The 25,197-nt window shown below is 38.8% G+C and overlaps 1 protein-coding gene across 2 annotated transcripts; it reads right to left on the bottom strand.

Annotated features, from left to right (window-relative positions):
- Window positions 1-1,001: 1,001 nt before the first annotated feature.
- Window positions 1,002-23,393, bottom strand: OVCH2 (ovochymase 2). Of its 2 annotated transcripts, XM_064452778.1 has the most exons (21): window positions 23,157-23,392; window positions 20,674-20,783; window positions 19,908-19,999; window positions 18,590-18,762; window positions 17,130-17,225; window positions 16,594-16,745; window positions 15,729-15,924; window positions 14,176-14,199; window positions 12,672-12,762; window positions 12,435-12,568; window positions 11,880-12,020; window positions 10,756-10,886; window positions 10,265-10,358; window positions 9,343-9,474; window positions 8,856-8,936; window positions 8,021-8,207; window positions 6,435-6,504; window positions 5,678-5,873; window positions 5,241-5,392; window positions 4,743-4,911; window positions 1,002-4,328 (listed from the first exon to the last, which is right to left on the bottom strand). In XM_064452778.1, exons 1-21 carry the CDS (start codon window positions 23,245-23,247, stop codon window positions 4,306-4,308), a joined length of 2,535 nt encoding a protein of 844 aa, XP_064308848.1. In that variant the 5' UTR covers window positions 23,248-23,392; the 3' UTR covers window positions 1,002-4,305. The 2 variants fall into 2 exon arrangements, with proteins under 2 accessions (XP_064308848.1, XP_009504593.1); XM_009506298.2 differs by lacking the exon at window positions 1,002-4,328 and having other exon boundaries at window positions 4,416-4,911; window positions 23,157-23,393.
- Between the last annotated feature and the right edge of the window lie 1,804 nt (window positions 23,394-25,197).

Genomic DNA, 25,197 nt, shown 5'->3' with positions numbered 1-25,197 from the left:
AGTGTAGGACAGGTGCATACAAGTTGTTGACAGACAAAAAAGTCAATTAAAAGGCTTTGAAGTCCAAGCCCATGCCACAAGGTTCAAAACAGTTTATTTAAAATAAAAGCATGCCCACATCAGACAGACATGTCTTTTTCAGGAGGAAGAAAACAAACGGATCAAACCTACAGGGAAGGAAGGGGTGCCAGGAAGAATGTCACGGTGTGCCAAGCTGTAGATGGCAATACAAGGAGAAGAGAATAAATCTGATGTATTAGTTTTTGGAATGCATGCATTTTATGTGACTTGTAAAAGGACTGAAAGAAAAATACATTGAGTCTCCTGTGCTACTGAAGTACTGACTATGGAATTAATACCCCACCATGCTCTTTTTTAATTTTTTGTTAATACTGGCTTTCCTCCTCTGACTTCAAAAGCAGGGGAACCACTACCAAAATATAACTCAACGCTCTGTTACGCAGGCTCCTGAAAACAGAGAGAGCCTCGAAGCTACATATTACAGCTCCTTTCCTGAAGTAAATAACTCCCTGTGTCAGTGTCACACAAAGCCCCTATCCTCAAGAGTTTCATAACCAACCCCAGGACCCCGAGGCTACATGACCCATACATGATTAAAGAAGCTAGATTCTCCCACTGAGGTGCTCCGAGTTCATATTTTCTAACAATATGGTAATGGCACAGCTTGTAACTTTTATATATTTTGCTTTCATCAATGATCTACCATATTATCCATGTGGCAAAAGGCTCTGAAATTCAAGGAGACTAAAGCAGAACAACAAAAATATAGACAAGAAACTTTCAGATCTCTCAGTCAGAATTCATCCTGAAGGATAAATGGGAATAAGTGAAGGATAAATAGGAATTTAACCTTTTTTTTTTTTTTTTTAATTGCAAGACAGGACTTTCTGTCTAGTTTACTATGACTTATAATTGCACAGCTATGCAATTACCAGTGGTTCTCTGAATTGCACTATCGCTAGAAAGCATTAATCTTCCCTCAAGAACAGGACTTCTCCCTTGTCTTTAGTAAGACAAAGGCACGGAAGCGGTTTTGTAGAGCTTGAGAAACATTTAGAGGGGTTTCTTATTTTTTATATTAAGTATTCCTAATGCTCCTTCAACTTTTGTTGATTATTTTTCTTTCTTTTGAGTCAAAAGCAGGGTTTTAGTCTATATAAAACTTTTTTTTTTCTTCAAAGTACCAAGCCTAATTCTTTCCTCTTGTTAACTTGTCTTACCCAGACATAACATCCACAGTCCCTCCAGCATTACTGCTCAATTCACTCTTTTGAAAGCATGCAAAGAACCAAGTCTAGTCACTTCAGCTGAAGAAATAACTGTCTTACTGTGAATCCAATACATAACAGTAAATGGATTCCTAAATGAGGAAAAAGTGCCCTTGTGCCACTTGTCCTCAGAAAGTATACAGGAAGAAAGGCTACAGGAAAAGGGAACAAAATGGGGAAGACCTCATGAGAATGGAGTTCTACAGTACCAGCTACATACTATGTCAGACCCTTTTGGGCAGACCCGCTCCGGAAAGAGAGTGTGTCAGGAAATACATGGCATGCAGAGCTCCAGGCAGAGTACATCTAAGGAAGGATGCGGTGCTGCTGTGCTACTGCTCCTCTGGCTTCATCGGGGAGGTCACAGAAGCGCAAGCAACCAAGAACAGTACGACGCAGGAAGTCACTACGCTGTCCTCGGCTAGAAAAGGAGGAGATGGCAAAGTAAAAGAATTATGAACCAAGAATTCACAGCGGCAATGCCATAGAGTCAGAGATCAACAATGTTTTTAACATCTTCTGTCAGGCTATATAGCTACAACCCAGATTTCAGGTAATTGCTTCCTCTTCTGTACTATTGCCAGACATGCTTTAACAATGGACATATACCTTCTATTTTTTGATTAAGGTCTCCCCTTTCCAACAAAAGTTACAAAAATGCTCTAATAACCACTCATGCAAAGGCTATCTAGGTGCATCGCTGGCAATAGGGATGGACGCCCAGCACGTGTGCCCACGCACACATACAGAGCAGGACTACCATGTCAGGGCTAAGCAGGAAGACTTATGGTCACAGATGCTCACCTAAACCAAAGGTCAGAACAAGATCTTTTTGGGCATAGACTTCATAGACTTTTATTTAGCACAGTGCCAATGAACAATGCAGTGAGCCTTCATTTACTTCCACATAGCGTTACAAAGAAGATATTTTTACTTACATGCCAACAGAAGAAGGTTTATATCAAGATTTTAAGCATGCAGGGAACCTGAGCCTACCTCAGTACTCAGGTAGGCTACTAGTATCCTACCTTCTGACTGTAGCGTTCAGGAAATCCTCATGTAACTGTCAAGAATTAAAGTAGACTTCATACAAATTTTGTAAAAACTAAAATACAATTCCATTACATGAACTCCATTGAAAGTGATTTTTTTATTTTTTTGAAATCAGATTTCATTTGCATCACAAAACAGTTCACATTATTGCTAAAAGATACTGGCAGCTTACAATAGGCTAAAAAGATAGAACAAACAAAAGCAAAACTACACTACTTGTAAAACCACACTAGGAGAAAAACAGAAGTTCAACATCATGCAGTCAAGCAAAAAGTAAGAACCCTAACAATCAAGTCAGATACAAATAATTTAAGATAGCATTCCAAATATATGACAGGAATTTTTTAAAGAGATATCAATTTATCAGCATATAACCGCTGCATGCAGTAGGGTTAGCACAGCTGATACTTCTCCCACCTGTAGTTCTGCCCCCCCTCCCTTTTTTTATTTTTCTGAACACACCCACTTGATATCCTTGTATTAGATTAATAAGCAGATAAAAACTTTACAGGTATTTTAAGTCTTCTTGTTCCTGTTAAGCAAAATAGAATAGCAACCAAGTGATTAGACACATCTGCTCCTGGCAGAGTTAAACTGATACAGTTAGCTAATAGCAACTTCCACCATAAGTGAACATTAACAGACTCCCCTTGCTCTCCAAAGACCTCTTCAAAGAGCTTATCAAAGATAGACCAAGCATACTCTATCAATAATGTAACACAGCTGTGCCTTACACTTAATCTGAATTTGTCCATAGTCCTTCCACCATGAAGTATTTACATAGTTTCACAGAAAACTCATGCTCCAGATTATTTTGTGGGCTTTCGCCTAAAACTTTACAGCGAGGAGAAGAAACTGTTAAAAAACATTTACGGTATTCATTTGGGAATAAAGGTAGACAGCCTATTTCTTTCCTCAGCTACAGAATAAAATTATTTCTTAAAAAAACTCAGAAGTTCTTAACTAATGTAATCAAAAAAGTAGGGTTACTGGCATCAAACGCATGTATGGGAAACACATCTCAAGATTTTTGACATTAATATCAACAGAAACAAAATGAGATATCTTACTTTCTAATTATTTTCTGACCATTGAGTCAAAGAAGGATTATACTTGCGTTACCTATTGTACTGTCATACTGATCTAGTTTCTAAACACTAAGACTGTGCACAAAACAGTCTGCAAAGCTAATTGGAGCCTGTCATCACAATTTATTGTGTAAGCAGCCATTTGGGCATTAAACAAACTGCTGTTTACAAGTAAATGCACTCAGTTTGTGCTGTGTGGATTACACAGTACCTCTTTAATTACACGTATAGGTTCATTAGAATAGCTGTCAGTTCTTGCATGGTGCCAAAAGCCCTTGGCCTGTAACACCTGTCTTTTGAAATACTTCTGTTTAAACACCACACAATTTGTTAAAACAGGAACTGTATTAAAAATATTATTTTCCCAGCAATTGGATTGATTCACATCACTAATGACTAGACAATGTTGTTCTGCTCCTCAGTGACGAACTACTATTGCCACTGCCTAGGTCCTCTCAGAGCCAGAGGTGACACTCTCATCAACCTTAAAGGACGAATGAGTAACTGCCCCTTCAGTTGTTTTACACAGGCACTTATCTCATTTCTACAGTATTTTTATGCTCTCCAGTACTACATTTAAGGATATGCTTGACATACAGTATATGGTGGCTCATTTACCCTCTCTTTCCTTCTAAGATAGATTAACAGAGTGTCAGAAACCTCACACATAACCTGTGTCTGCCCCATGCACAGGCATGTAAAGCCAAAGTCTCAATTCAGGTAAATCGGCAGTAAATTCACGAGGGTAAGTATCAGCTGCTTTGGAATCTTCACCAGTCATGAACTAACACACTCTCACCAAATTTTGCTTTCAATGACGTTTGTGCTTTGGAAGTGTTTTACAATGTGGTCCATCGGAACTGCTCCTTTGATGATCACACCATGAAAACGGGGAGATCTACAAAAAGGAGAAAAATAAAACAGGGTAAGCTTTGCAAAGATGGTCGAAAAAGGCAGGCTGTAAACTTGTCCAAGTGGACTCAGCTGTCACCGTGTGTCAGTTCATGCCTCCCTACCTCCTCCCAACCCTGAGAAATGAAGCAGCAAAGCATCAGTAAGGAAAAAGTTCATCAACACAAGACATGCAATAGAGAGGGAAATAATAATACATCCAGAAGAAGAAAGATTGTCAGAAGTGACTACTGATTTAGATTCGTCTGTTTCTGGGCATTCAACTAGGGGTATTTTAAACGGCCAGATTTCAGGAAGTGCTGGACACCCAAATATAAAAATGGCACCCTGGAAAAGACCTTGAATTAAGCATCTAGCAATAGCAAAAGGATTCAGTTCATTGTTTTTTTTTCATACATACCACTACTATTAACACTCTGCTTGATCCAGTCAACAAAAACACCAACATTTGTGTATACACCTGGGTAGCTCTTCCTTCCACATCCCAAGCCCCAGCTAGTGATTCCATGAAGGGTATAAAGTCCTGAGTTATCTTCTGAAGGACAAACTAATGGGCCACCAGAATCACCCTGCACAAGGACAAAGGAATCTTGTCATGAGCTAACATCACTCCTTATGTTTTTTAAATATCAGCTCAGCTACAAGGTCCCAGCTGCTTATGTGTTTGGGGATTTCTGTTTTTAAAAGGCAGAGAAAGAAATAACTTTTGTTCAAGGGATGTACATCTTTTTGCAATATGAGTAATTAAAATTCTACTATTAGGGAGTCTGTCACTGTAAATCACCTACAGCCTGTTTTCAAGAAAACAGCTCTTAGTGAGGTTTCAACACTCCCCCTTTCAAAACCCATCTGACCATACTTTCAGTGTCAGAAGGCAAAGGTGGTGTGCGCAACTTACTGTGCATGAGTCCTTGCCTTCTTCCAGGGGGAATCCAGCACAGATCGTCCTCTGGGTCACTTTACTGGGAAGATTTATGTAATAGCTCTGACATGTGTCAAGCACCAGGACAGGGACTTCCAGCTGATGCAGTTTTTTCCCCTTTTCTCTGTCTTGAAGTAAAAGACATCTCAGAAACCAGTAGAGGCATATATTAGTGATTCCAGAAAGAAGCTTTACTCTTCCCTCTTTCAAATGGTCTCAATCTAAATTACCTGATTCCTTTCCTCCCACCCATTTCCCTGCATGTCTGGCTGAGCTCATACAAGTGAAAACTTTTTAACACATCTGTTCTCCAGAAACTAATGTACAGACAGAATGAATGTTACAACAAAGAACATAATATTTAAAACACAGTTACAGCATGCTCAACCTTCAAAATAGCAAAAACTGCATACCTTCTTCATGTGCACCCCATCCTGTGACAATGCACACCCTCGAGGGCTGAATCGCCTCCTCCTTGGCAGGGAGGCACACTGGGCGCACGTAGTGGTTGAATTCTAAGGGCTCGGCCAGTTGCAGCAAGGCGATATCAGAGTCCATAGTGGTCTTGTTAAAACTTGGATGTATAATATACTGCTTTACTGACCTTTTCTAGGAAAGCAAGGACATTGACATTTTCTGAATGACTTGGGAACTTAAGTCTTTAAAACTTTGGTTCCATAAATTTTCAGGCCATATGCAAGATGCCTGAAGAGGAGAAAACATTTAAAAGCAGCTGCTGAAGCCACCAGCTTTCTTATATTAACAAGTTAAGATTATGCCTCTTGGACATGGATCAGGGAACATGTAGGAAACTCCATCCAGCAAGTGTATGAGGAGGGTCTTGGAAAAACATTTGTCCAGTCTGAGGAAAGTAGAAAGTTGTGACCCAATTATTTCTGTCTTGGTAATGGTCACCTGGGAATTCAGCAACAATACACTCCTCACTCACGCATCCTCCACAATACTGAGCTTTGGAGATCATTACTGGTGAAGGCACAGATCTGTGTTGATACAATTTCTCTAACGGTCTCACAAAAGCTGTTGTGTAAATGCAGATTAAGGTCAGCATGCAGGGTATTAGACTGCTGCATCAAGAACAATTTGGGAGATGCATTTACATTAAAAATTATTTTGCAAGATTGATTTATTATTAAGCAGAACTTATAGTACCTGTCTGTATTCTTGCTCTCTAAGATCATGAAGTCCCGTTACCACCATCCATAAGTCTCTGTATAGTTCCCTAGGAAAAAAAAAAAAAGAAAAGAAAAAAGTACATTCTCAGGCCAGTATAACAGCATTCTTGAAACCCGTGAATCTTAAAACCTCCCCCACCCAAAATAGATACTAGGGCCCTATATACTCCTGGGCCAACAACTCCTTAGGCCCATAGCCCCATACAAATCTATGGAAATCTTCCCATTGACTTCTAGGGAGCATGAAATATTCTCATGATGGGGCAGTAGAATCTCTCAAACACATAGCGAACTGAGAGAAAGGCCACTTGTATAAGGACTGGGGGTGTCTGGTGCAGAACACAAGGCCTGCATGGTCCACCTTGTCCAGGGACAGTGCTGGTCCCTACCATCTTAATGAAAAAGTGGGTGAACTCTAAAACACTACTAGCTATCAAATAATACAAAGAAATGCAACAGAAACATTTCATTTCACACTTTGGTTTCTTAACCAAATCCTTTAACTACCTGAAATCTTGTCATAACTCCCTGATGAAATTAGTTGTGTAGAATCATTAAGCCATGTACGCAATTTCTGATGTGATGGCAATGTGCAACAGATAATTCCTCCTTAATACGGCTCTTAAAGCGGTACCTTCAACACAGTGCAACAACGCTCCTGACATAAAATTTTGCAAACTAATATTTAGAAACTTAGAAGCCAAAGTCCAAAATTCAAAACAGCACTTGCGTTTCAGATCCCCAGCTTTGGGGGGGCGGAGAAGAGAATCAAAGAAATAGAGACTATCGATGTCTAAGCATCATTGGCATTTGGGGCTTTTGAAAGCTTACCCTCATTTTCAAGTAATTGCAACCTTATTTGAAAACAAGCCAGAATACCTAATTATCAGCAATCCTGTGAGGATTTAAAAAAAATATTTTAATGGCCCAACATATGTGATTTTTAATTTAACGTACTTGTGATTAATTTGCACTTCAAAATAGGTAGCATTCAGCCTAAGAGGTGAATAAATGAATTGCAATGTAGAAAACATTTTAAAGAGTCTCAAAGTCACACACACTATCCTTTTGTCTCCTCTCAATAAAGACAGAAAAATTTCCATGTAATCTGATTTAACAGATTGCTACGTTCTTAATAAGGGAATGGCATCAACCCTGTGCACAGAAGCCTCCTGCATGTCTTCCAAAATCTACATAAATTCAGTAATTTTAAAATTTTTTGATAGGTTGATCCTACCCAGATGAAAACATGCTCTGTAAATGACCGAAACACAAAGAAGATACCTAAGATTAAGTGATGGATGGCAAGGGATTTAGTATATTGCCATCCCTTTTGAAAACTGATCTGAATGAAAACCAAGCCTACAGGAGTAGGCTACTTTCTTTGTAGCCACCATGATCCTATTACATGTGTGTGGAGCAAAAGAATCCAGTGCTAGTGCGAGCTGTAAGTTGGTAGTAAGCGAAACTGCGCCAGCCACCCTGGGCAGAAGCACCATGCTGCAGACATGCACCGTGCAATTACAGACGTTCCCAGGGAAGGGTTCATCCCAGTGTACTTACTTAGAATTAAAGCAGTGAGCAGCTGTGACAACCCATTCTTTGGCAAGAACTGCTCCTCCGCAGATATGCTCATCTGAAATTTGTACGCTGACCTGCCAAGGCCATGAGTATGGCACAGCTTCTTCACCTCCAATTATCCTACTGAAGATGAACCTGGGCTGATTTGAAGGCATTCCACAAATATCATCTGAAACACAAAGCACTGATGTCTCAAGAAGTCTTTAGAGGTTAAGATTTGGAGAATTAAAGAACAGTCCATCTAAGAGTCGCCCACAGCTTCTCAAGCCTTCCCCCTCCCCTTTTTGGCTAAATCTTTTCACTTGCCTCATTACAAAGGATCCAAATGTTTAGAGACAGCATAAGAGATGGTCTTAGCAAAAACAGAGCTTCACCAAAATGAAAGCAACTGCTTACCTTCAATAGTTTTAGTCTCAAACCTACAATGAATATGGACTCAGCTCATTCTCCATAAAGTACTGGAGGGAGAAAGGGAAGTTCTAAAATGCTGGTTATTATTTTCAACTACCCTGTACTCTGCAATTATTTTCACCAAAGTGGGTAGGTGTAAACTGACTTCAAAGCTGAAATAATGTCATTGCAATGCTGGAAGTGACTTAACAAGATGAAGAAAACAAGAAAAACTAGGTTTTGCTATTCTAAAGCCAAAGCTTTACTATTAAGTGTTACCATTCATCTTTTTATTTCCTCAAAATATCTTAATGAAAAATTCTGGGATAACTGCATCCACTAAATATTTGGAGAAAACACCATTCAAATTATAGTCCAAGAGGTATTCCCTATTCCCATGAAAAAAATATAAATTGAGTTGGCTTACCTGTTGTAATCTGTTTTTCTTCTTCAGTTATATCTGTATCTTCTAACTCTTCTTGACTAGTTGAATCCAAAATATCTAAATCTAGCAAACGAAAATAGCAAATGTGTTAGCAGGCTGTCTTGAGTGATATTTTTATCACAAAATGACTTTTATTTCCTTTATTATAATTTTAGTAGAAGGAATAGATTTCTACAGTAGGGATCTCTGCTATTACATCTCCACATGGTAGTAAAGCGCTATTTAAAATGCACCAAAATACTCTTATACACAATAAAACTCTGAGGTTTTGGGTAGATTTGTTGTTTTTCTTCACCCACTCAATAAGCCCCTTTGTTTAATACCTCAATAGGTTCACAATACAGTTTTTTCATTGAAACAATTTGTTAGATGAGAATCTCCTAGAGCAAAATAATTCTGAATAGCCAGCTTCACTGAAGAGCCCTTTGTGCTGCCCCAAGGAGGCAGTTTCCCAAGTTACTTCTATTACCTGTTACATGAACAAAAGAGATTGCAGCTCTGAATCCTCCAAAGGTCTCTGTTTCATCAGAGTGAAAGACAACCAGCATCATAGCAGAGGAGCTTAGCACAGGTGCTGGTAGGGCAAATCCACAAGACTTAGCTAAAGATGAGAAAGCAAAGGTTCACTGTAGATTAACATGTACTTTTTCATGCTTATCCCTTTCAACAGTGGGTACCCAATATTCTGTGTATTCCAGCTCTTACACAGGAGGCTAAAAACAACCGTGCACAAGAGAGGCGTGGAGATAAGCAGACTGAGGCTGAAGGACTGTTCTATTATTCCTGACAGTCTGTCCTTGTTCAGTAATTATCTCCTAAGAACAAGGAGACTCTTGCATTATTTTACAAGAGTCCATTGCAACACTCTCATAGGTTGCCATTGTGTATAGAACACACTGGAAACGTGATTTCCCCTTGTTAGTGTTTCAGCTCTAGCATCTGTAAGTGCTAATCTAAGCACCAGCATCAAGCAAGTGCTGAAATCAGATGATTGGTACAGGCTTTTCTCTCATTCAGTGTCAGCCAGGGGAATCTCCAGCAAGGTGGCAAGAATTACATGAATGCTCATCTGGAGTGAAGAACAACTGGACCCTGAAAAGGAGACCTCTTGGGTGCTGTGTTATGCCCTTTTCTTCATTTACATGAATTCAGAACTGCATTTCATATAGAATTTAAATACACAAAACTGTTCTGTTCAATGTGGTTTTGCCTCTGTAAGTGGAAGAGAAGCAGCAATACCTGCAAGTATTTTTCAAGGTACTGAAACTAGTACCTATAACATCACCTGAGGCTCTAGAAGTGAACTTGATTTTAGACTGTAAAACAGGGCTAGTGAAAGTCATGAAAGAAACAGGTCATCCCCAAAATATGTCAAAAATCAAGTGTCAAACCAATTTCCTCCTCTTTTCCCACATCTTCATACACAGTCACAGCATCGTAAGTGCAATCTTCACTCTCTTCTACCTCAAAAGACTGGTACGTAAGCTTTAAATAAAAAACAAAAAAGTGAACCTTGTTAAATTTACACAGAAAAAAAATCAAATTATATCTAATAGGGTCTTTAGTGTTCTCAACAATTCCTTTAGGGTTTGGTTTCTGTGACATTCAGACCTCTCACAGGTGATACATTGCATATTACATTTGCTAGAAGAATCTGTCATAAAATTTAAACCAGGAAATCCTATTTTACTATAACCTAAAGGAGAAATCAAAACCTATCTGGCTTTTGGGATGGAAAGTGATTTCTCTTAACTGCATCCAACAGCATTATTCAAGCTTATGTTGCTTGATCTTGCTTGTCCTTAGCTGCATAATTTCATGTTAACTCAATGGTGCTGTGCCCACTTCCATTCTGTAGACACCAAAAGGGTTCATATTACACCTTGATTACATGATCCTCTGGCGCACAGATAATCCATTGACAGTCTGCCCTGTTGCTGTAGCTCTCTGGATAGTGCATACTTTGTAACACTCCTTCTTCAAAAAGGACAGCTAAGGACTCACAGCCAGAATCTGGAAATCCAATAAAACAAAAATGGAGGCACTGTAATTTCCTATTAAATCACTCAAAACAACAACAAAAATAAACTCTTGTATTGCTTTCACACAGCTGAGAAAGAGAACAGGACAAGAGCAGCAAGACAAATCCTTCTGTCTGAAAAAGGTGCAAAGAAAAATTTTAACCTGTTTCCAGGCAGAGGAGCAACTCAACCCATGACTATAGCATTCCCCTTTGGCTACAGGCAGTGCACTGCAGGCACAGGCTCCCGTGTGGGGTGATAGAAGAGCAGGACATAGGCATGTCAGAAGAATATTTGCCAACTTTCTTTGGAAAGTGGAGACATAAAACACAACCCGAGGATGTGTTTTCCTGATGGGCTATGCAGTGGCAAGGCCCCTCAGCAGGGATTCCTCCCTGAACTCTGCCCTTACACTCTGCAGAGGGAAGGAACTAGCTGGAAAAGCTGCAGAAACAGGAACAACAGGTGACTGTCTGTAACTGGATTGTCCAGACTCAGCAGATGGCCCTTGGGCCGGCTCCATTGGTGATGGTGAGCTGCTCTGAACCACACAGCAAAACTCGAAGCAATTCTCCACGACGTATCTTAGCATTAGCTGCCTCCCTCACGGCCCCTCCATGAAAGCATGCTTGGGACTAGCAAAGCAGCTTTCCTCCGGAAATTCTGCTCATTTGACTAATCTTACTAACTGAGTTTTAAAACATTCTGGAAGTAGAGAAGGAAATGAGGTCTTGTATGAAGTGGATGGAGAAGAGGCAATGTTAAAGGAGGGCTTCTCTCAACAGCATCTCTCCTATCTCTTTCTGGCATCCCAGTTTCTCCACAATGTCACACAGCAGCCTAACCACACTTACCTTTTTCATATTATCTTCCACATAGAAGTACCATGATTTATGATTTATTTTCCAATTTATTTTCTCCTGAAAATTTTTTTCAGGTCACCACCCAAGAGCACAGACAGGTGTAATACTAGACTTAAACTTACCAGGAAGAATATCTGGTGTAAGAGCTTTGTAGGTCAGGGCAAAACCAGTTCCATAATCCTTGTTGTCAGAAACAAATTTCAGCCTTATACTATTGGAGCCAATCAAAATAGGTAATGGAAGATCTGTTCCACAGAATTTCCCTGAAATATTATATTAGAGAATAATCACTGTTTAAAGGCTTTAATCACTTGAGAAAACTTGCATGACCATTTTTAGTACTTAGCTATAAGAATTTTAGAATGAAAAGGAAATTGCCTATTCATTCCTCTATATTCTCTATTAATCCATTAGCCCAAAGAGATGCACACTATTAAAAATTGAAAATCCTTGACACCAGAAAGTCGTATGCAGACACAGTTCCCTACCAGGATTTTCCATTCTTTTCTCCTCCCACACTCTTTGTCTTCTATTTTAGATTGTATCTCACAATGTATTAATCATGAAAACATACGTAAAACAGAATCAACCTCCATGTCCTCATTGGGTGTACTTACTGTTAAAATGAAAGCGTACACTGATAGATTATTTCAAAGAATAAGGGGACGGCAACTCACCAACAAGTCTGTCATCTTTTGAATAGACTGATAAAGAATCATAGTCACAAAATGTTTCTGGCTCTATATCAAAGTGAGAAAAATGAAGCAATATATAATTCTCTTCTGGTGCAGACAGAGTCCATACACACAACCTGGAACAACAAATTAGTTCCCGTTCACAAAATTGCCACAAAAAACCGACCGCACCAGTATGGGGAATAGCTTCTGGTGAAAGACAGTGTTTTGTCTACTTACTGGTGGTTTTGATAGAACTGTTTGGGACTTCCAGGAAAATGTAATTCTCCTTCACTGTCAGGGAGTTTGCCATCCTGAATGCTACAAAATGCTGCATGGTAAAGTTAAAACAAAATAGAAGGAATCAGATTTGACACATATGCAATCATCTGTTCCACCAAAAAGCTCAAATGTCTAGACAATATTGTGAGACTCAAGACTGGTCAGCTGTATCTTGTTTCTGCTGGCAGATTGATGCTAGGTCTTCTCTCTTTTATTTGGAATTATGGTAAGTCAGTTTTAAAACACATAATTTGGGAACTAAAATCAAGCACTGACAACACACTACCATATTTTATTGCAAAAATGGCAGTGCTTGCTTTTTACCTTAAGGAAACCATTTGTTAAATGAGGATTTCAGTATAAATATTTTTCAGGGAGGAAAAATGCATACCTCAGGACATAAGAAAAGTGTTCATTGCAGCCTATTTGTAATAACGTCCTTTGCTATGTTATAGCAGGAGACTATTGCAACAGTAAAATACAGTATTAAAGACACTTTAATAGAAGAAGCAGAAGCTTTCCTCTCCAGATAATTGTCACTAGAAACGCAATTACTTACAAAAATTATCTCCTCTTGCTTTTCCTTCTCCTTGCAAGGTAAGCCAGTAAGACATTTATCAACAACTATGCATATGAAAACAAATTTCAAATTTCAGGAGTCATGTACTTATAAGATTATCTTACCTGACGCATCCTAGGAAGACCAGTAAAACACATCAGAAAGACACAAACATCCCTTAAATATCCAATTCTCACTGGCCACAGCAAGTCTATACAAATTGACTGTGTGCTCAAGCTCATTTATGATCTGACACACCTCACTCCAGATTACGAAAATTGAAATCTTAAGATCTAGTTCACAAGAGGTGTTTCTAATATCTTTATGTGAACTTGTACCTAGATGAACGGAGTGACCAACAAGAGCATAAACATGGCAGAAGCAAAGTAAGACTTCCATTCTAAAGTGTTACATTCGGGGTTGGGTTTTGTGGGGGTTTTTTTGCATTCTATTCGTAGAGATAGATGCCAGACAAGTAGATAGATTCATCATAGACTGCACAAAAATACTACTAATTTACCTCATACTTTCTATTGAGAAGGTATATTTTTCTACAGAAACAACCTCGCTTACTAGATTTTATGCATTGCTTGAGGTTCTGTTCTACATTTTTCCCATTAACTTTATTTGCATTTCAATAAAAATATGCCTTTATATATGTAGCTGTCTTAAAGAAAATTCCTTTTTGAAGTCACCAGTACATAAGTACAATCCTACATAAGTTTTTTTTTCCTTTGCAGAAGCAGGAGGAAAAAAGTATACATTTAAAGTGTACATTTAAAAGTGCTTTGATGAGTCAAGTTTCCTCACATTTCTTCCTTCATGGATTATATATCAGACTATTTTGGGGGTTTTCTTATGCTCTAACACAGATAGAAGGTACTGAAAAAATACTGTACTCACCTGTGGAGCTTTTCATTTTCAGATCTAATAAAGGAGAGATAGGGAAGGGGGTGGGAAAAGAAGAATAAATTACAGTAATTTTGTATGCACAGTGGAGACTTTATTTTTATCCATGTGAAATGGTAATTTTATACAGCTAGCACTAAGGCAAATTCAAATGGGTCTTGGGGACATAGTGCCTACAATAAACTAGGCTTAGAATTAAAACAAAATTGCAAGTTGAGGCTGTGCTGACTTTGGACGAAACAATTCTGCAGTAGCCACCTCTAGAATGAATCATACATTGATAGGCCACTGCTCAGTCTGAGCAGCACAGTACTCTCTCTCTACACTTGTTGAGTAAATACTATACATATCAGGTAAGGGAAGCAGAGTCCAACTGCTAGCATCACATCAGGGGCACAGAGACATTAAGCCAGGCAGCAATTTCAGTTAAGGTCTTTCGAACCAGTGTGACAGTGTAAAAGAGCAGGCAAGCAAAACCTAGTGCAATGCCATTGGGAATTGTGTTTTCACTTTACCTACACCAAATCACTTTTTCTGTTCACTGGAGCCAACACACACTAATTACCATGACAGCTCACCATATTGTTTTTTCCTGATAATAAAATGGGCAAACTAGTAAATTTTTAAATAAAAAGACCCTGTCTCTTTCTTTTCTTTTTTTTTTTTTTTAATTGAAAAAGAAAATATTCTTCAGGAGCTAAACTTTTTTCATTTTTCACTGACATTATGAAGGTTTCTTTTTTCATTCACCAGTTGAGGCTGGTTTTATTTTTTCTTCTTGCAGTTTTTTTTCTTATTACTGACTAGCAAAACCTCTTAAAAACTGCTCCTCAGTTTTTCAAGATCTCTGCATAAATTTTAACAAAATCTCCAACACCTTTTAATGAAAATAGCCCAAAATGGAAGAAAATATTAATTCAATTTCATAATGCTCTGAGTGAAGTTCACCCTTGGGCAGACTCTCATTTATAGCTCTAGCTCCATGGCTTTGGAAGTGATAGATAATTTTCATGCTGTTCCCCCGCACAGAGGGCATAAGTAGCCTTTTGGGCAGAGTAAGAAAAAACACTTTTCCTCCTTGTAGTCAAACGTCTGAGCCAACACGTTTTAGCTGAGAAAAATTACAAGGGATGCTGAAGAGGTGCAAATGGAATTTCAGACCCTTTCAACTGGTTAATTTCCACTTAAAATAAAAAATATCAGGATAACTGGCTAGCTGGATGAAAGGACCATTCTTAAGCAAAAAAAAACCCCACCAAACCATATATACACACACATAGATAAATATATATATACACACACACATATTTATAGTCCAAGTGGGAGGCAAAGTGGAAGAGAAGCACTTACGATGCTCTCAATTTGTTTTTGGCAACTGCCAATCAGTACCGTACACTTAAAAGCATTGTGAAATGCGATAGTGCTTTGCCAGGAAAAATGGGGAAAATAAGTGCTATATCTTGAAAAAGATAAAATTAAATGAAATATTATTATGAGACAGAAGAGTTGTCAAAAGTGGGGGACACATTACTATGGAGACTTAATACCAGCACTCATGTTCTCCTGAATCCAGGAAAGCACAGCACTGAGGTCTGTGAATATTCCTGGAGATCCTCTGTTGTAATGTTTCTTCCTCTCATTACTTGTCCAGCCACGAGCACATCCCATCCCCCAGGAGATCACACCAGCTAGAGTCCAGGCACCATGCTTACGCCGGCAGAGAAGGGGGCCTCCTGAGTCTCCCTGTTAAAAGAGGTAAAAGCCCAGAACCCACAGCTTACAAAAGTGCGTGCATACCACTGAGCAAGCCTTAAAGAGTTTATTGAGTTGTCTTTTCTGCCGTACCAACCAACCTGCAACATAGGGAATGGTAATTTAAAAAAAAAAAACAACAAACAAACCATGAAGACAGACACTTCCTTTTTTATTGTGTTTAGTCAGGATTGTCAAGAGCAGGAGAGATCGACACCCTCATGGGTGCACATCTGTTACATTTTAGCATATAAAAAGGAGTGAGGAGCTTTTTTTTTTTTACCCCCTTGACAAGGAACAATCACTTAACCTTTATCTCACTTCCTTTCCTCCCAGTAATCCAAGGCAATACTTTCTACTTTCCTCCTTAGCAACATTAACTGACTAATTTATGAAGTGTTCTGAACTCAGGAAGCCCCAGGCATTATTGCACTGGGATACATTGCAAAATTGCTCTCAGGAGCCTGTCTTACAACTCATACAATAATTAAAATGGAATAATGTAATTAAGTGCATTGCCCCATACAGAATCTTTGAAAAAATTCACACATCAAAATAAACATACATCAGATTTTACAGTGTATTTATTCACTTAGGCACACAGAGCCTTGAGCTTCTGAGAAATACTTGTAAGTACACAATGCGCTCTGTTCAGCTGACCTGGCAGGCATCTTTTCCTCCATCTGGAAATCCAGCACACATTATAGTGTCACCTTGGATGGGTTTCTTTAAAGTTGATAATGCTCTTGAACACTCCCTACTGTTTAGGATTGGTAGATTGACTTCATATAAGACCTGAGGGAGTACTCCATCTGAAATACAAAAAAAAAAGTTTGCTCATAAGAAATGCTGAAAAGCGAACTTAATGTCACTGCTAAAACACACACACAAAAAAAGAGTTGTAAACTTGCTCCAAGCCATTTTATAGTTATATTAACCTCCAGTTTTGGTACATAAGCAGTTTTACTTTAATAAATTTCAAAATGTTTCAGAATTGAAATACAGATCTATGTATTGTAACAACCCGTTTTGAGATAATTCACAGGTAGGCATAGAAACCAGCAAAGATCCCATTTTGAGATTAAAATTCTTATGACTTTTTTCTGGTCTGTCTATGACCTATGCAATCAAGCTCTTCCCTTCAGAAATAAGACACTGAGAAACCTGAATGTCAAAGAACAATTCAAGTGGCTTACTCTCATTTAAACGGCCCCAGCCACAAGCAGTGCAGATATATCCTGCTTCAAACTTTTCACCTGGATCAGGAAGACATGCTGGCAAAACTGATGAACCTGCCACACATGGACATGTATTTTATTGATAAGTATTTGAAAGAACCACAGAATCACACAGAATCACAGAATGGTAGGGGTTGGAAGGGACCTCTGGAGATCATATTGTCCAGCCCCCCTGCTTGAGCAGGCACACCCAGAGCAGGGGGCACAGGAACGCGTCCAGGCGGGTTTTGAATGTCTCCAGGGAAGGGACCCCACACCGTCCCTGGGCAGCCTGTGCCACAGCTCTGGCACCCGCACAGGGAAGAAGTTTCTTCTTACTTTTAAGTGGAACTTCCCGTGTTCCAACTTGTGCCCGTTGCCCCTTGGCCTGTCGTTGGGCACCACTGAAAAGAGTCCAGTTCCATGCTCTTGACACCCACCCTTTAAGATATTTATAAGCAATGGTAAGATCCCCCCTCAGCTAAACAAACCCACAAAAAGCTTCCTTTCTCAGCTAGTTCTTTTTAAAGCTAAAAAGGATTTTTGTTTTTGTGGCACCTGAAAAATTAATCTGGCATTTGACAATTTATCTGTGCCTCCACTTCACAGTGTTTTGGAACAGAAAAAGAAAGCCGTAAGCACCACAAGCTTCAGCCCAGGCCTTGCTGTTCAGCTTAAACTTAGCTGCTATCATGATCCAAACTTCCTTTAAAAAAAGCAGTTGCTCACCTTTGTGGCAGCAAAGAAAGAGCAACCTAGTGACAGGAGCTGGAGGCTTTGGAAGAGCAAAGTGTTTGCACCTCAATATTATGTAAAACCGATGTGAAGGAGCCTGTCAGAAAACCTGACCGTATGCAGTTAGTGTACAGATGAGAAATGGCTGGCTCACCGGCCAGGAAACAGGGCACTAACAGCTGTCCTCCCCTCACCTTCTCCTTTGCCTTAGAGCCCCCAGATGGACAGTTCTGCCACTGCTAAAGATAATCCCACGCTGCTATCTGCAGGGAGGGAAACGAGGGCAAATAGCAGAGGGGATGCGAGTAAGGCACAGACAGTCCTGCAGTATGCTCTGAGCTCTGGTCTGCCTTTGACTAGCTTTACTGCTCACCAGAGGCAGAAATCTCTGTCTACACCTTAGATAAAAAATAAAAACACCTATCTGGTCAAATTTTAATCTCCTGCATACAAAGAACAATACCTTTTTCTTCAAGGAAGTATTAAATCTGAAGCAGACCATTTAATTCAACTGATATATTTTTTCTGACTTACCTCTGGTATTCTAAAGTCTTTAATTGTAAAATACTGTGGACTTTTTAGCGGCATAACCTGACAGATGGGAAATGGGTTTAAACTGAGTTTCAAGACTTTTTACAGCATGTGGGAGAAATGAAGACCTCACCTTCCCCACTGAAAAAGATCACGGATAACTATGGCCTTACTGAAGTTGAAGGCTCCGTCCAGCTTCAGAAGGGCAATGTCATAGTTCATCGGCCTTCTGGGGTCAAAGTTTGGATGCTTAATGACATATTTAACAGGGAGAGTCTGCTCGCCATTCTCCCTTATCCTCAAATCATGCTCTCCTGCAGTGACATTCAAGTACTGGAGTAGGTTCCTGTAAAAGAGAAAAATAGTATTTCAGCTACAGAATTTTCAAAATGAAGGGAAAAAATAGAGTTGTTTTCAAACAGAAAATATATTACTACTGATACCTAACACCTTCCGTCTTCAGGTTTTAGAGCACGTAATACGTACAGTCAGCAAGAGCTGAGTATGCCCCGCAGTAGAAACTGGGAGATGAAAAGGACTGAGAAGAAAGATGATTTAGCTGCACTCCTGGATGTGGTTTGGTGGTCCACTAAGGAACCAGGTCCTCTCACTGTGTTTAAAAATGTTCAGTCACACTGCTTTTTTGAAGAAGGAGGGAAGATTTGGAAATAGGAAGGTACAGAAAAAATATGGCCACTTCTTTAGCATTCTTAGTCTATACCTTAAAAACAGTGACTCCTGCTTCGGGGTGCCTAGTACCAGATCAGATGTGCAGCAAGGAAAAACAAAAACAATCATTATAAACTTTTTATTCTGCTTCAAATTTATTCACCAGACTTGAAGAATTACTTTTGACTCAGGAGGCTTTATGCTGATTTAGATATTGCCTGTCCTTCTGCAGTTAAAATAAACCCTGCCATTACTGGCTAATTTGACCAAGATATGACCACATACAATGCCAGAGACAGAACAAATTTATAATTCCATGTGACCCATTAGTACGAAGATTCAGTATTAACTATAAGGGAATTAGAATCTCAGGGAAGCTACTGCAGAACCAGGACCTTCCGTTCAACATTCACAGACCTTTGGGTTTTTTAGCACTAAGGCTGAAAATCATCAGCATGCAAGAGTATAATGTACTGTATCCATTCACCATTTAATTGCATATACTCTGCCAGTTGCTGCCCCTGGGAAAAAAGAATTGCAGTCACCTGATAATTATAGTTAGGTACAGATTTTTACCTACACTTCCAAAATCAGTCTCCACCAATGCCTGAAAGTTTATTTTATCTTAATTGTTTTTGGGATGTTTGAAGGTTTTGGTTTTTCTCCCTTTCTGTTAAAACCTGGAAAATACTGGTTACAAATGAAAGGGTAGCACCCTTTCATGGAAGTTATCACCACAAAAAGATGCTACAGCACATGCACACTTTTACAATAAATGTTTTTCTGCACCTGCAGCCTACTTCTGAAATATCACATCCATACCTGTCCAAGGTGCAGTGAGCTGCCGTGACCACCCACTGAGCAGAAACAATGGTCCCTCCACAGAAATGCTTTTGCCTTCGTTTCAAGGAAACCTGCACCACATAAAGAAGGCGTGTCAAATAAAGAAAATCTTTGTACCTGCTCTGATTGCATTTGAGGAAGAAAGGAGAGAGTGCATGCAGGTGAGTCTGAAGCTTCACATAGCTAAAGCACATGCTGCATTTCAAGCAAACACACTTTCAGGGCATTCTTACGGTCCTTGAATCTAAGAGATCCTAAACCTTGCTGTTCTCCTCAGCTGTGACTTGGTATGTGGATAAAAGCAGCACACATGTAATAAAACCGAAGTCACTGAGGTATTCGGCATGCTGTAATGGCTGCTAGATAGTTGAGAATTTTTCCTGTGCAGGTCACTGGGAGCACTGGAAATCCACGATGCCTGACAATAGCCAGGGGCTAGGGGTGGTGTACTTCAGTGTCCTTCCATTTTTGAGTAGTTTCACCCATGCCTCTTTACAACAGACTGATCTACAGATGCTCTTTCAGAAAGACTGATAAACAAAATAATAAATGATAAGCAAAGGTTTCTTAGCCAGACAGGTTCTGTGCCCTCTCCGCCTGCTTCACTGCTTTTCATAAAAGCAGAGTGGAGCTCAACAACTGTAAGTGTCAGTAAGCACAAAATAGACCTGCTTTCTTTTTTCATTATTTCTATGACAAGTCAGGACTTCGTTCTGAAGATAAAACCACATTTGGTTGTACAAACCTGCCATGGATGTGAGCCTTGTTTCACCTGTTTTCCCCCGACAATCCTAGTGAAAAGGTTAAGGTAACTCCACGGGTTTGTCTCTTGAGCTTTCTGCCCACACTTAGGATCTGAGGAGTAAAAAGGGGAAAAGAAGGAAAGGTTTAGCCTGGATTTAAATTTTTCTACTTTTTAGTAACACAGAATTGGAAGGCATGGCCTGGCACAGAGGTCAGTGCAATCCCTCTGCCACGACAGGAACCTTTTTATAATTCCTAACACAAATAGCCCAAACTAAGGCTAAATTGGGCTGAGAAAAAGGCAGTGTACTTTATTTTGCATAAGTTCTCCAAATGAGCACTTTCTGGTTTCATTGTATCACAAATATTAAATTTTGCCTTCCATGACCAAGAGTGTGTGCGTGTGTAGATCTATATGTATAATTTTTTTGTTGTTGTTGTTATGTTCTCATTAGGTCCAGGCTTACTTGAACTTTTGAAATGTCAACATTCTCTTTCAAGCAAGTTTTGGAATTATTTTGGGACTAAATCACTGTTTCACTATCGCTTTCAGAAATCTCTTTACTCCCAGCATTTATACTTAAAATATTTCAGACAAATGGGGTCAAAATGCACAAGATACAGACCTTGATGGCCAACAAGAGTGCCTGAATTTCTCCAGAACATCTACTGCTTAACCAACTTCATTTCTTCTTAACTCACTTTTGTTATCATCTACTATGGCTATGCAAAGCTGATAATTTTTATGTATTGTAAAGGAGTATATTTATAGAAACAAATATTTTTGGTGACAACTACTGGTTTGGTAGTATTTTAAGACAGACAGAAGCAACCAATTTTGCCAAGCCGAAGCAGGGAATATTTTGTAGTGCACTTCCAAAACCCAGCAGTGGCCACAATTATTGTTTTCTTAAAGCTGTATGAAAACTCAATGAAGTCAAACACATCTCTAATACATTTTACTACAAATTCTGTTAAACCCTACATGCGGAAAAAATTGGCATCTATAAACTTGGAACAGGGCAGATAGGTGGCTCTATTCAAAAGATGGAGGAGAGACATTTGTATATAGCGTCTGGAAAATGTTGAATCCTCCAAACTGTAAAATACAGCTTACAACACCTATAAAAAGGGGTTTGCAATCATCCTCAGGATTAGCACGGCTGATGCAAGTGCTTACAGTGTCACAATAATGCTGACACTCTAGCTTTTAAATAAAAAAGGCTTTATATAGAAGTGATAGGGTTCACTTATCTGATCTTTTTTCATTCTTTCCTAACTCTCACTGCACCCACCTTTTTCCCATGTGCGAAGATACAGTGAGGAAAGGAGAAAGATGAAACCGAGGCAAAATTTTTAAAAATATGATTTAGGTTTTACCTAAAGGAATTTGGTAGTGGGAAATGGGCAAAAATAAATACCATTTTAAAGATCAGATTCATAAACTACAACTTTCATTTTTTCTTTCAGCATTTAATAAGTCTATTCTCCTAACATATGCAAGATTAGCTTAAAAGTTACAAGTTAATATTTATATTAATATTATACACATTTATCTATATTTTGACAAACTCTAAAATCTTCTGGCTGTGGCATTTGTAAACACAAGAGATTCCTGCCTGCTTTACAGCCCACATCAGGACCAATGTCCTTCACTGGTCAGACGAGAGATTTCTGTGTAAACTGCATCACATCCATCTGCAAGGCAGGATGCTGAAGCAAGGAAATAACATTCTACAGAATATTATGCTTTAGACTACTTAAGTAAGCAACTCATTATGATGAATTAGATGCCACACCAGTTTTGAGAGACAAAATAGAGTTGTTACAATGAAAACAAGTAATCTGCACAATTTCGGAAATCAAGCTGTAAATACCCCTTTTTTACTACTGCAAATTTAAAATGGAAGCAAAATGGTTATACAAACAGCCAAGATCTGATTTCCATTCCAGTTTGCTATAAATCAGTAAATCTTCATAAATGTAACAGGAACAATTGCAATCATTAATTTAAAAAAAAAAAAAAAGAAAAAGAATAATCTGGATTTTAAGATGCAAGGCAATTGAAGAGAGGACTCACAGTGTTTTGGTTGCAGCCCATGAGTTTGTAGCTAAACCTTGCCTTTCATTAACCTGCTGCAAATCTGAGAGTATTTAATTTTATTTATTGAATTATAAACCATATTAATGTCATTTGTTCCAAATCATCAAGGAATCAGACAAAATTTTTGTAAGGATTGCTCACTAAAAGATAACTTTCAGTTCCAGACTTGGATCGGAACAAAAGCAAAGAATGGAAACTAGACCAATTATTCTAATGCTACCTTGTGTCTAGGTCCACGAGTTCTCAGGGTCAAAACCTTGAGGGTGAAACTAGTGCAGCTTCTTTATTTCAGCACTGACTCCCCTGCTTGTCGCTGCCTAAGAACAAACCCATTAGCACTTAGAAAACTGTTAAAGCTAGACGTGACATTTTCATCCTACCTTTCTGAAGAGCAGATGGTACAGCACAAAACTCTGTAATACAAACTATCCCCGTCAGGAGTAACTGCAGCTTACTGGGGGCAATGCGCATCTTGGGGTGCTGAATGACTGAGTGAAAACAAGGAGGGTTTTATAGGGAAAAAGAAGCCCAAATACTACACTGCAGGAGAACAGCAACTAATTAAGTAGAAGTTACTCATTAATCCAGCTATAAAGCACTTACCTGCACAAATAAGGTTTCCAAATTTAATGGAGCATGATTCTTTTATATGCCATTATTGAAGTCTTTGCTGTAAAATACTAGCTAAAAATCCTCCCTAAAACTAGTTTTTTTCAGGCAAAATGACAAAATGAAGTTACCATTGCTTGCTTTGCTAGCAACACTTACCCAAGCTGATCTACACATCAAAGTAAAACACACATGAACAGAATGTCAATTGCTATTGGCCCCTGTGATTTCTACAGCTCTGGAAAAGGCAATATTCTGTATTTTCTGCACACTTTATATTTAGCAAATTTTACAGACCTGAGAAACATACCAAAAGTTTATCATTTATTGGCAGCATGCTCTGATGCTGTGTTGTACAAGACAAAGATAGCCCTCTGCATCAAAGTATCATTTTTTCAAGAGAGCAGTATTTTTACATCCCATTTTTGAAAGGCAACTAAGGAGGACAGGGCTCAGCTTTTTAAAATATTTCAGTATTGCTGCCATCAGCAGTGCCAGTTCAGAGTCATTTCGATGGCTAAGCTCCCCTTTTATTAGCAATTTAAGTGCAAGTCTCTTAGAAGGCTATTCAAATCCTAAATAAGCAGCACACCAGCAGATAAATTAAAAGATTTCACAAAACAGCGAGCATAAGTTAAATTACCCTGCAAATTCACCACTTTTAAAAATTTTGTCTCATCAGTTTTAGCAAGTATTGCCTGACTTGGAGGTGAATGAACAAAGTGCTAAATACAATTAAAATATTATCTGAACTATCTTGGATTCATCTTATGATATGACATTAATCAAGAAAAGAGAAAGTTGTACCAAAAAGGGCAAGGGGCGTTTATACCTTGGAACAAAGAAATATTTATACAAGACAGGGAAAAACATTGTTTGTTTTCTTGGCTTAACTGGTCAAGATCCTCAACTTCCCCTGTCTTTGTAAAAAGAATTCACTATTTCCACCTGAAACATAATTTTCACATGGGAAATGCATCAGATGTTGAAGACAGAAACACAGGGCAAACAACATGCATATTAATACAAATTTCAGTCTTGAGCATCTTCGTAGCCATAGCCTATTAAAGGTACATTTTTAACAGATGCCAACAGGTAAATGCAAAATAAGTTGCAACATTAATTAAACAGTTTTTCTTTTTGTGGTTACCATCACTGTGGACAAGACTCACATTTTTAATTCTGCTCAGGCTCCCAAAGAAAACAATCTTATACTTGACCCATCAGCCTTAGCCTATTGAATACGTTCTACTATTTGGCTGAGGATTTCACAATACCCTCCCACTCCACCATCAGTCAACACCCCCACAATCATTTACGTATTTATTCAATCCTAGGTTTTCGTTGTTCTTTTCTTCTGCCAGTCAGAGGATAACATAAAATATCTTTTACTCTGAATATGCAATTTCATAACAACTGAATGCAAACCCTGTCCTAGAAACTTGGAGTTGCAGTTGTTTTTTTCTGTTATAAGTATACAGAACTTCTTAAGACTGCAGTTTTCCTACAGGTCTTGTAGAGATGCCTAATTCTGCACTTCTCAACCCTGCATCACCAATATCATTCCAGCTCTAATCAAAAACTTTGAAGTCTGCTTTCCTTCATTAATTCCTTTGTATTTTGTAGGGACAAAACAAAAACCAAAGCCCCCAAAATCTGTTCCATGTACAGTAGAGCTTTCTGATCACCCACCACAATGACATCCTTTGGAATGACGCCATCCACCAGGATGATATAAAAACAGGAATAAAAAAATCTCTGCAGTTATAAGTGACACTGTGCAAACTACATCTGTCTCATTACTGATGAGAA

This window comes from Phalacrocorax carbo, chromosome 5 (assembly GCF_963921805.1).
Source record: "Phalacrocorax carbo chromosome 5, bPhaCar2.1, whole genome shotgun sequence".
NCBI lineage: Eukaryota > Metazoa > Chordata > Aves > Suliformes > Phalacrocoracidae > Phalacrocorax > Phalacrocorax carbo.
The sequence above is the reverse complement of the archived record's forward strand: the minus strand, read 5'-3'. Positions and strand labels throughout refer to the sequence as shown.